This window comes from Oncorhynchus tshawytscha, linkage group LG16, assembly GCF_018296145.1.
Source record: "Oncorhynchus tshawytscha isolate Ot180627B linkage group LG16, Otsh_v2.0, whole genome shotgun sequence".
In the NCBI taxonomy this organism is placed as follows: Eukaryota; Metazoa; Chordata; class Actinopteri; order Salmoniformes; family Salmonidae; genus Oncorhynchus; species Oncorhynchus tshawytscha.
This window is the reverse complement of record NC_056444.1, coordinates 75,072,386-75,084,566: the sequence shown is the minus strand read 5'-3', so window position 1 is coordinate 75,084,566 and position 12,181 is coordinate 75,072,386. Positions and strand designations below refer to the sequence as shown.

Genomic DNA, 12,181 nt, shown 5'->3' with positions numbered 1-12,181 from the left:
TACCTCCTTACCTCATTTGCACACACTGTATATAGACTTTTCTATTATGTTATTACCTGTATGTTTGTTTATTCCATGTGAAACTCTGTGTTGTTGTTTGTGTCGCACTGCTTTATCTTCGCCAGGTCGCAGTTGAAAATGAGAACTTGTTCTCGACTGGCCACCTGGTTAAATAAATTTGAAATAAAAAAGAAAGAAAGAAAGAAAGAAGCTAACAGAAGTGGTAAACAACATTACTGTATTTTTGGACATCCTGACCTGACGGGCCGCCCCCAGGTGGTAAGGGTAGATAACAACACATCCCCCACGCTGATCCTCAACACAGGGGTCCCTCAGGGGTGTGTGGTTAGTCCCCTCCTGTACTCCCTGTTCATCATGACTGCACGGCCAGGCACGACTCCAACACCATCATTAAATTTGCCAGTACTAGGCCTGATCACAGACAACGACGAGACAGCCTATAGGGAGGAGGTCAGAGAGTGGTGCCAGGACAACAACCTCTCCCTCAACGTGATCAAGACAAAGGAGATGATTGTGGACTACCGGAAAAAGAGGACTGAGCATGCCCCCATTCTCATCGACGGGGCTGCAGTGGAGCAGGTTGAGAGCTTCAAGTTCCTTGTGTTCCGCATCACCAAAAACTAACATGGTCCAAGCACACCAAGACAGTCATGAAGAGGGCACGACAAAACCTATTACTCCTCAGGAGACTGAAGACTATACTAGTGTATTACGTCCCAGTACATCACCAAGCTTCCTGCCATCCAGGACCTCTATACAGGAGGTGTCAGAGGAAGGCACTAACAATTGTCAAAGACTCCAGCCACCCTAGTCTTAGACTGTTCTCTCTGCTACCGCAGGGCAAGTGGTACCGGAGTGCCAAGTCTAGGTTCAAGAGGCTTCTAAACAGCTTCTACCCCCAAGCCATAAGACTCCCGAAGACCTAGTCAAATGGCTACCCAGACTATTTGCATTGCCCCTCCTACGCCCTCTTTACACCACTGATACTCTCTGTTGTCATCTATGCATAGTCACTTTAATAACTCTACCTACATGTACATATTACCTCAACTAACTGGTGCCCCCACACATAGACTCGGTAGCGGTACCCCCCTGTATATAGTCTCGCTATTGTTATTTTACTGCTGCTCTTTAATTACTTTGTACTTATCTCTTATTCTTATTCATATTTTTTTTAAATTTCATTGTTGGTTAGGGGCTCGTAAGTAAGCATTTCACTGTAAGGTTGTATTCGGCGCATGTGACTAATTACATTTGATTTGATTTGGTAACCCACAAGTGTCATCAGCTTTGTTTGTTTTGTCTGAGAGTCAGACATATTTCAGTAGTGTTGAATATGAAACTTTGTGGTCAGTTTCCCACTGTGTTTCTGACATTTGGAATAAATGAGAGGCAGCTCACACATGAATAGTCCTCCAGTGTGTGCCCTTCTGAAGTGGAGAGAGAGAGAGAGAGACTGTGTTGTAGATAACATTCTCCCCCAAGAGAGGCAAGCGGGGGAGGAGAGAGAGACTGTGAGAGAGAGGATTTATAGCAAATTTGTAACCATTATAAACAGGACGTATTCCTTGTGTAACCTAATTCTGGACATCTGGAATGCTCAGGGTCTGTGTTTTTTCTGCGTTTTGGAAGGCAGAGGCTGGAATGCTCAGCGTCTGTGTTTTTTCTGCGTTTTGGAAGGCAGAGGCTGGAATGCTCAGCGTCTGTGTTTTTTCTGCGTTTTGGAAGGCAGAGGCTGGAATGCTCAGCGTCTGTGTTTTTTCTGCGTTTTGGAAGGCAGAGGCTGGAATGCTCAGCGTCTGTGTTTTTTCTGCGTTTTGGAATGCAGAGGCTGGAATGCTCAGCTGTGTTTTTTCTGCATATTGGAAGGAAGAGGCTGGAATGCTCAGCTGTGTTTTTTCTGCGTTTTGGAAGGCAGAGGCTGGAATGCTCAGCGTCTGTGTTTTTTCTGGCTACGTCTAAAATGGCACTCTATCCCCTATATAGTATAGATATAGTATTATAGCACTATATAGTATATATAGTATTATAGCACTATATAGTATATATATATAGTATTATAGCACTATATAGTATTATAGCACTATATAGTATATATATAGTATTATAGCACTATATAGTATATATATAGTATTATAGCACTATATAGTATATATATAGTATTATAGCACTGTATAGTATTGATATAGTATTATAGCACTATATAGTATATATATAGTATTATAGCACTATATAGTATAAATATAGTATTATAGCACTATATAGTATATATATAGTATTATAGCACTATATAGTATATATATAGTATTATAGCACTATATAGTATATATATAGTATTATAGCACTATATAGTATATATATAGTATTATAGCACTATATAGTATAGATATAGTATTATAGCACTATATAGTATATATATAGTATTATAGCACTATATAGTATATATATAGTATTATAGCACTATATAGTATAGATATAGTATTATTTGCACTATATAGTATATATATAGTATTATAGTACTATATAGTATAGATATAGTATTATAGCACTATATAGTATATATATATAGTATTATAGCACTATATAGTATAGATATAGTATTATAGCACTATATAGTATATATATAGTATTATAGCACTATATAGTATATATATAGTATTATAGCACTATATAGTATTTATAGTATTTTAGCACTATATAGTATATACAGTGCCTTGCGAAAGTATTCGGCCCCCTTGAACTTTGCGACCTTTTGCCACATTTCAGGCTTCAAACATAAAGATATAAAACTGTATTTTTTTGTGAAGAATCAACAAGTGGGACACAATCATGAAGTGGAACAACATTTATTGGATATTTCAAACTTTTTTAACAAATCAAAAACTGAAAAATTGGGCGTGCAAAATTATTCACCTCCGTTTCATGTTTGTTTCACTACTGTAGTGTGATTTTGTCAGGATTTCCAGGCTACCTCAGCAGTACTCCACAGCACAGAAGCAATGTGCCACGGTCTTCATTCATCCCCTCAGACAGTCAGTCCAACATGATTCATGTTGCTGATGGAAAGATCCAATCACCCCACCACACTGTGGAAAAGAAATAAAAATACACTTTACATGTGATATTCCACTGCTATGAATCGTTGTAGGGATAGGAATAGCAAAGCATAGATAATTCACGATAATACCTGATAATACATGGTGATGCTGGTGCTACTAATAGAATGGTGTATTGGTTGGTTGGTACATTTCATCTTGTACACATTCCCAGCTAAAAGGTGAGTTGCAGTACAGGTGCTACTGCTGGTTAAAGGAGGATCCAGAGGATCATGACTAGACTGGGTTGTCATCTGTTAAAGCTCTATCTCCTCGCCTCCTATCTCCTCGCCTCCTCAACTGCACTGGAGGTCTCTCACCTCATCTCCTCCAGTGTGTTTTGAGAAGGAGGCGAGGAGAGAAAATACAAGAAGGAAAGATGAACGAGGAAAGAGGATTCGAGAACTAGCCTGTGTGTGTCAGCAGGAGAGATAGGGTGAGGCCAGGGGGAGGCCAGGGGAGGCCAGGGGAGGCTAGGGGAAGGCCAGGGGGAGACCAGGGGAGGCCAGGGCGAGGCCAGGGGGAGGCTAGGGGGAAGGACAGGGGGAGACCAGGGGAGGCCAGGGGAGGCCAGGGGAGACCAGGGGGAGGCCAGGGGGAAGCCAGGGGTGAGGCCATACAGAGATCAAGCTGACAGGCATTTTGTGGTTTGGGTGTCATTGTGTGCGTGTGTGTTTGTGTGTTTGTACTCGCATGCTTGTTTGCGTGCGTGACCGCATGTGTGTGTCGTGGCTGCGGGGCTCTGTATTTGGGATGTAAAATGGGGGGGGTCCCAAGTCTGAGGCTGACTGAGAAAACAGAGCACACACACACACACACACACACACACACACTTAAACAACAAATGAGACTAGAGCAGTCATGTTGAATGACCTCGTTTGGGCCATAGTAGTAAAACTGTGATGTTGCCTGTCCTGTGGCTCTCAGTTCTCATGTTATGTGTTTTTATTGCTTGATAAGTGACAGTCATCAGAAGGTAGTAATATTCCTCTCTGATACACAGACAGAGAGGCTGTAGTCCGTATAGCATGTGGTTAAAAGGGGCATTGTAGACAGACTGAAAGTTCTAGAAGCTTGTTGCAACCAACCGCAGAGGAGGGTTGCAACCCAAAGTCTACCCTATTCCCTGTATAGTGCAGTACTTTCGACCAGGGTCCATAGGGCCCATAGGGCTCTAAAGTAGTGCACTATATAGAGAATAGGATTCCATTTGGGACACATTTGAGGGTTTTGGATGAGCTCAAGTCAACAGGAAGTGAGATCATATGCCTGTGTCACTGACCAGGATTCGGGACAGGACGTGTTGACCCGTCCAAGGCCCTAAAAGACACTAAACTGGCCTCAAACAACACAATATACTGAGGCAGGGTCGTCAGCTCTGGAACGGTCATGAAATTATCAATGAATGGTTCAACAAAGCTGTTTGCACTGATATTGCATTGGGGTGTGACTGATGAAATATTGTCTTGTGTTTTCAGAATTCCATGAACCTTCCTCCTGACAAAGCCAGACTCCTCAGACAGTATGATAATGACAAGAAATGGGACCTCATCTGTGACCAGGTAAACTCCTTTAAAAACTACAACACATGTAGGTTACTACAAGTGAACAACCCCACACCTACACCTCTACAATCCCACAACTACACCTCTACAAACCCACAACTACACCTCTACAAACCCACAACTACACCTCTACAAACCCACAACTACACCTCTACAAACCCACAACTACACCTCTACAAACCCACAACTACACCTCTACAAACCCACAACTACACCTCTACAATCCCACAACTACACCTCTACAAACCCACAACTACACCTCTACAAACCCACAACTACACCTCTACAATCCCACAACTACACCTCTACAAACCCACAACTACACCTCTACAAGCCCACAACTACACCTCTACAAACCCACAACTACACCTCTACAAGCCCACAACTACACCTCTACAAACCCACAACTACACCTCTACAAACCCACAACTACACCTCTACAATCCCACAACTACACCTCTACAAACCTATAACTACACCTCTACAGCCCACAACTACAACTACACCTCCACAAACCCACAACTACACCTCTACAAACCCACACCTACACCTCTACAATCCCACAACTACACCTCTACAAACCCTCAACTACACCTCTACAATCCCACAACTACACCTCTACAAACCCACAACTACACCTCTACAAACCCACAACTCCACCTCCACAAACCCACAACTACACCTCTACAAACCCAAACCTACACCTCTACAATCCCACAACTACACCTCTACAAACCCTCAACTACACCTCTACAATCCCACAACTACACCTCTACAAACCCACAACTACACCTCTACAAACCCACAACTCCACCTCTACAAACCCACAACTACACCTCTACAATCCCACAACTACACCTCTACAAACCCATAACTACACCTCTACAGCCCACAACTACACCTCTACAAACCCACAACTACGCCTCTACAGCCCACAACTACACCTCTACAAACCCACAACTACAGCTCTACAAACCCATAACTACACCTCTACAGCCCACAACTACACCTCTACAAACCCACAACTACACCTCTACAAACCCACAACTACACCTCTACAATCCCACAACTACACCTCTACAAACCCACAACTACACCTCTACAGCCCACAACTACACCTCTACAAACCCACAACTACAGCTCTACAAACCCATAACTACACCTCTACAGCCCACAACTACACCTCTACAAACCCACAACTACAGCTCTACAATCCCACACGTCTAGTCTATTCAGAAACCAATAGCTATGAAGCAATGCTAATAGTTTTGATAGAAACATATATATTTCCAGTGTAGGTTTAGTTTTCACTTCATGATGATTAGAAACCTTTTACGCTGCACTGCTCACTCTGTCCTCCCTCTTCCCGGTGTGTTATATTAGGAACGGTTTCAGGTGAAGAACCCTCCTCATGCCTACATCTCCAAGCTACGGGGCTACTTAGACCCAGGAGTCACACGCAAGAAGTTCCGAAGGCGGGTCCAGGAATCCACTAAGGTTCTGAGGGAACTGGAGATATCACTGAGGACCAATCACATAGGGTGATGATCTATTCTCCTCTCCTCTCCTCTCCAATGAGAGTCAGAGTACATTAGATCACCAACACTATAGTCCCTTTTTACATGATATTCACCAGAGATTGATGTGACTTGTCCTAATTCCTCAATGTAGTGCTATAATGTTACTCCTGGGGCGGGGGACTGCCTGAAGAATACTGGCTACTACGGAAGTGAAGGCTGATGGGAAATGATCTTCATTATTATTTTACCTTTAAGAAACAATTCCATGATCTCCCCTCCCCTTTAAGAAATAAAGGGCCTTTCTGTGCTCTTCCTCTTCCTGTCCGAGGGACCTACAGCTTGTTTTCCTGCTGCCCTGATCGACATAAGCCCTGGCACACAGATCACTTTTAACTCCTATTGTTTTGTCCTGCCAGCCTCCCCAGCCTTCCCAGTCTCCCTCTCCCCAGTCTCCCCAGTCTCCCTCTCCACAGTCTCCCCAGTCTCCCTCTCCCCAGTCTCCCCAGCCTTCCCAGTCTCCCTCTCCCCAGTCTCCCCAGTCTCCCTCTCCACAGTCTCCCCAGTCTCCCTCTCCCCAGCCTTCCCAGTCTCCCTCTCCCCAGCCTTCCCAGTCTCCCTCTCCCCAGTCTCCCCAGTCTCCCTCTCCACAGTCTCCCCAGTCTCCCTCTCCCCAGCCTTCCCAGTCTCCCTCTCCCCAGTCTCCCCAGTCTCCCTCTCCACAGTCTCCCCAGTCTCCCTCTCCCCAGTCTCCCCAGCCTTCCCAGTCTCCCTCTCCCCAGTCTCCCCAGTCTCCCCAGCCTTCCCAGTCTCCCCAGCCCCCCAGCCTCCCCAGTCTCCCCAGCTTCCCCAGTCTCCCCAGCCTCCCCAGTCTCCCCAGCCTCCCCAGTCTCCACAGCCTCCCCAGCCTCCACAGCCTCCCCAGTCTCCCCAGCCTCCCCAGTCTCCCCAGCCCCCAGCCTCCCTCTCGCCAGTCTCCCCAGCCTCCCCAATCTCCCCAGCCCCCCAGTCTCCCCAGCCTCCCCAGTCTCCCCAGCCTCCCCAGCCCCCCAGCCTCCCTCTCGCCAGTCTCCCCAGCCTCCCCAATCTCCCCAGCCCCCAGTCTCCCCAGCCTCCCCAGTCTCCCCAGTCTCCCCAGCCTCCCCAGTCTCCCCAGTCTCCCTCTCCCCAGTCTCCCCAGCCTTCCCAGTCTCCCTCTCCCCAGTCTCCCCAGTCTCCCCAGCCTTCCCAGTCTCCCCAGCCACCCCAGCCTCCCCAGTATCCCCAGCCTCCCCAGTCTCCCCAGCCTCCCCAGTCTCCACAGCCTCCCCAGCCTCCACAGCCTCCCCAGTCTCCCCAGCCCCCCCAGCCTCCCTCTCGCCAGTCTCCCCAGCCTCCCCAATCTCCCCAGCCCCCAGTCTCCCCAGCCTCCCCAGTCTCCCCAGCCTCCCCAGCCCCCAGCCTCCCTCTCGCCAGTCTCCCCAGCCTCCCCAATCTCCCCAGCCCCCAGTCTCCCCAGCCTCCCCAGTCTCCCCAGCCTCCCCAGCCTCCCCAGTCTCCACAGTCTTCCTCTTCACAATGCTCAGATGGTAGTCATTGTACTGTACTGCTAAGAAAGGAATGGTCCACTCCCCCATAACATAGTAAAGGAGGAAGCTTAGTGGTGTACACCAGAGGGACAGGAAGCATGGCCGACCAACGATGAACCCTGTGAAAAGCACACACACACGTACAAGCACGCACGGACATGCAACACGAACATGCAGCACGGACACATGCAAGCAGGCACGCTTACATACGCACACGTACACAAATTCATAGATACGAAAATACTCAGTTTGGAGAAACCTTCTCTCAGCCCCTCCCTCCTCTCTGTCATCCTAACACACTGTTTAACCTAATCAGGATCCTTACTGTACCTCTGATGAGTTAGAGATGTCCTTTAAATCAAACTTAAAGATGATTTTTGATCTGTCATTGTATTCAGGGCTTGGCTCCAAGAGTAATACCTATTACATTTTCATCAAGTCTTGTGTTCTGAAGTTTTTCCTAGAAGGACATAGTAAAAGAATAGGGATGCTATTTTCAGACCAAGGCTGTAGTTTAGTGGGCAGAATAGAGTCAGTGGAACAGAGCCCTGTTTGTTGCGTGTCTCCGAATCCTGGCCCCTCTACGACGTGTTATTCCTCAGATTGCCAAAACAATCTGAAAAAGCATCTGGTTGGACAGGAAAAGAAGGGGGAGGGAGGGCAAGAGATGTAGAGAGGGGGAGGAAGAAAGAGAGAGGGGAGAGGGAGGGAGGGGAAGAGATGGGAGAAAGGGGAAGAGATGGGAGAAAGGGGAAGAGATGGGAGAAAGGGGAAGAGAGGTATAGAGGGGAAGGGAGGAAGAAAGAGAGAGGGGAGGGGGAGGGAGGGCAAGAGATGGGAGAAAGGGGAAGAGATGGGAGAAAGGGGAAGAGAGGGGGAGGAAGAAAGAGAGAGGGGAGAGGGAGGGAGGGGAAGAGATGGGAGAAAGAGGAAGAGATGGGAGAAAGGGGAAGAGAGGGGGAGGAAGAAAGAGAGAGGGGAGAGGGAGGGGAAGAGATGGGAGAAAGGGGAAGAGAGGTAGAGAGGGGAAGGGAGGAAGAGAGAGGGGAGAGGGAGGGAGGGGAAGAGATGGGAGAAAGAGGAAGAGATGGGAGAAAGGGGAAGAGAGGGGGAGGAAGAAAAGAGAGGGGAGAGGGAGGGGAAGGGAGGAAGAAAGAAAGAGGGGAGAGGGAGGGAGGAGAAGAGATGGGAGAAAGGGGAAGAGAGGTAGAGAGGGGGAGGAAGAAAGAGAGAGGGGAGAGGGAGGGAGGAAGAGATAGGAGAAAGGGGAAGAGAGGTAGAGAGGGGGAGGGAGGAAGAAAGAGAGAGGGGAGAGGGAGGGAGGGGAAGAGATGGGAGAAAGGGGAAGAGAGGTAGAGAGGGGAAGGGAGGAAGAAAGAGAGAGGGGAGAGGGAGGGAGGGGAAGAGATGGGAGAAAGGGGAAGAGAGGTAGAGAGGGGAAGGGTGGAAGAAAGAGAGAGGGGAGAGGGAGGGAGGGGAAGGGAGGGGAGAGAGAGGGAGGGGGCTGGTAGACAGGAAACTGATCAAGCGTGCCGCCTTCTCCTCCCCCTCCTCCCCCTCCTCCCCTTTACTCCTCCCCCTTCTCTCCTTTACTCCTCCCCCTCCTGCCATTTACTCCTCCCCCTCCTGCCCTTTACTCCTCCCTACACCCAATCTCACTGCTTCTCTCTCTTCCTCTGTTTCTCTGCTCACCTCTCTCAATTCAATTTCAATTTAAGGGGCTTTATTGGCACGGGAAACACATGTTTACATTGCCAAAGCAAGTGAAATAGATAATAAACAAAAGTTAAATAAACAATAAAAAGTGACAGTAAATATTACACTCATACAAGTGTTGCAACAATGTGCAAATGGTTAAAGTGCAAAAGAGAAAATAAATAAACATAAATATGGGTTGTATTTATAATGGTGTTTGTTCTTCACTGGTTGTCCTTTTCTTATGGCAACAGGTCACACATCTCGGACCCCAGACCTAACAATAAAGGGCAATGAGTTCTATAACTGATTCAAGTATTTTTAGCCAGATCCTAATTGGTATGTCAAATTTTATGTTCCTTTTGATGTCATAGAATCATAGAAGGCCCTTCTTACCTTCAAGAAGACAAGAAGATAACAGGTAACTTCCACAGCTTCCACAGCTTTGTGGAAGTTACCTCTGCCGCTGATGTTTAGGCCAAGGTACCATAATTGCTGGACTATTAAGCGCACCTGAATATAAACCGCACCCACTGAATTATTAAAAAAGATGTATTTTGTACGTAAATACGCCGCACATGTCTATAAGCCGCAGGTGCCTACCGGTACATTGAAACAAATGAACTTGGTCACTATCTTCCTCCTCCTGTGCACTGAAACCACTGAAGTCATCTCCTTCGGTGTCGGAGTTGAATAGCCTCAGAATTGCTTCATCCGATGTTGGATCGTTTTCATTGTCGCTCTCGTCACTTTCATCCAGAGGCAAATACCCCGCTGAGCTCATGCTGCCCCTTCAACACGCAGCAGTCCAGCCTTCCGAAACCCGTTGATGATAGTGGATTTTTTGACAATGCTCCACGCTGTCAGGACCCACTGGCAGACTTGACCATAAGTTGCTCTTCGCCTGCGGCCCGTTTTAGTGAAGGATTTCTCCCCACTTGTCATCCAAGCCTCCCACTGAACACGGAGCGCCACCTTAAATGCACGATTTACACTGATGTCGAGTGGCTGAAAATACTTTGGGCCATCTGCTTTTCTTCCCTCTGAAAGGTTTGTTGTCTTTTTCCACTGAGTCAGTTCTTCACGCTGCTGTTTCCAACGTCTTATCATCGACTCATTAAGGCCAAGCTCCCGTGCAGCAGTTCTATTTCCTTTTCCAACAGCCAGATTTATCGCCTTCAACTTGAAAGCTGCATCATATGCATTTCTCAGTGTCTTTGCCATGATGAGGGTGACAAAATTACTACCGTAATCAGAATGATGGGAAGTTTGAGCGCGCTCGATTTACGTCACATTATGTGACGGTGCTCAGCTTTTTGGCGGCGGGAAAAATCCATAAATTAGCCGCGTCATTGTGTAAACCGCGAGGTTCAAAGCGTGGGAATAAAGTAGCGGTTTATAGTCCGGAAATTACGGTATGTATAGTTCTTTGTGTGCTCTAGGGCAACGGTGTCTAGATGGAATTTGTATTTGTGGTCCTGGCAACTGGACACCATTATTTTTGTCTTACTGAGATTTACTGGCAGGGCCCAAGTCTGAGCAGAAGATCTATGTGCTGCTGTAGACCCTCGTTGTTTGTGGACAGAAGCACCAGATCATCCTTAAACAGTAGACATTTAACTTCAGATTCTAGTAGGGTGAGTCCGGGTGCTGCAGTCCATTCTAGTGCCTTTGCCAAATCCATGATATATATGTTGAAGACGGTGGGGCTTAAACTGCATCACTGTCTCTCACCCCTCTCTCTCTCTTCTCTCTCTCTCCTCTCTCTCTCCCTCCCTTCTCTCTCTCTCCCTCACACAGGGGCAATGGGCCTTCCTTTCTGCCTCACCATTGGCTCTCCAGGTTATTTTGTAACCAAACAGTCCCCTGTCCCAGTTACATCCCTAACCAAAATATTGTGGCTATTTTTGGAACCCTTTACCCCAATTCTACTCCCCTGTGGTTTCCTAAGGGCGGGAGCAGGGGTCTTGAGGCTAACGCTTCGAACACACAGACAGTGTCATTGCATTTTGGGACACCAGAATTACATTCATTTCCAATGAAACGCTGCGTTTGCTTTGAAGTATTGCGTTGCAGAGGTAGTTGCAGTGCATTCTGGGTGGTGTATACGTTGGATTTATTGAACGTATGGGTTAAACTATATGTTTAGACGACTTGACAGAAATGGTAGCAGAAGGTGAATGTTGAACTGATGTTACACACATATCCAGATGATTCTGCAGACCATTTAGCACAATGACGCTGTCGGTGTGTTGGAAGCATAAGGGGGAATGCAGATGAAATACCGGGGATGTCAGGGGCTCCGACCTGAGCCCAGTCCCCTCTCTCAGCCCAGTCCCCTCTCTCAGCCCAGTCCCCTCTATCAGCCCAGTCCCCTCTCTCAGCCCAGTCCCATCTCTCAGCCATACCATATGCCTTCCGTATTATTTATCTCACCGCAACAGGAATTCCTTTGCTTGGACTTTCTTTTTCACCTTCCAGAAAGCTGGAGTTAAAGGAAGAGGAAATCTGGAGCCTTGCCAAGTCCTTTCTCTCTCCGTCAGGGGTGTAGTGGGGTGGAGGGGAGTGGGGGGGACCCCATTTTGTGCAGGCTTTTACAGTTTACAGGAATGTGAGTAGCTAGTGTGTTCAGTCTCTGCCTGTCCTTATACTTCTCCCCTTCCTCTCGGTTCCTCTTCCCATCCTCTATGTTCCTCTCTCCTTCCTCTCTGTGCCTCTCT

General features: G+C 47.3%; 1 protein-coding gene across 3 annotated transcripts in view; it reads left to right on the top strand.

The window, feature by feature from the left end:
• Positions 1-12,181, top strand: part of LOC112215233 (formin-like protein 3) — a 91,559-nt gene that overhangs the window by 40,132 nt on the left and 39,246 nt on the right. For all 3 annotated transcript variants that reach the window (XM_042299629.1, XM_042299630.1, XM_042299628.1), the window contains exons 2-3: positions 4,595-4,678; positions 6,065-6,222. In XM_042299629.1, coding sequence (XP_042155563.1) covers positions 4,595-4,678; positions 6,065-6,222 — 242 coding nt within the window. The remainder of the gene's footprint in view (positions 1-4,594; positions 4,679-6,064; positions 6,223-12,181) is intronic.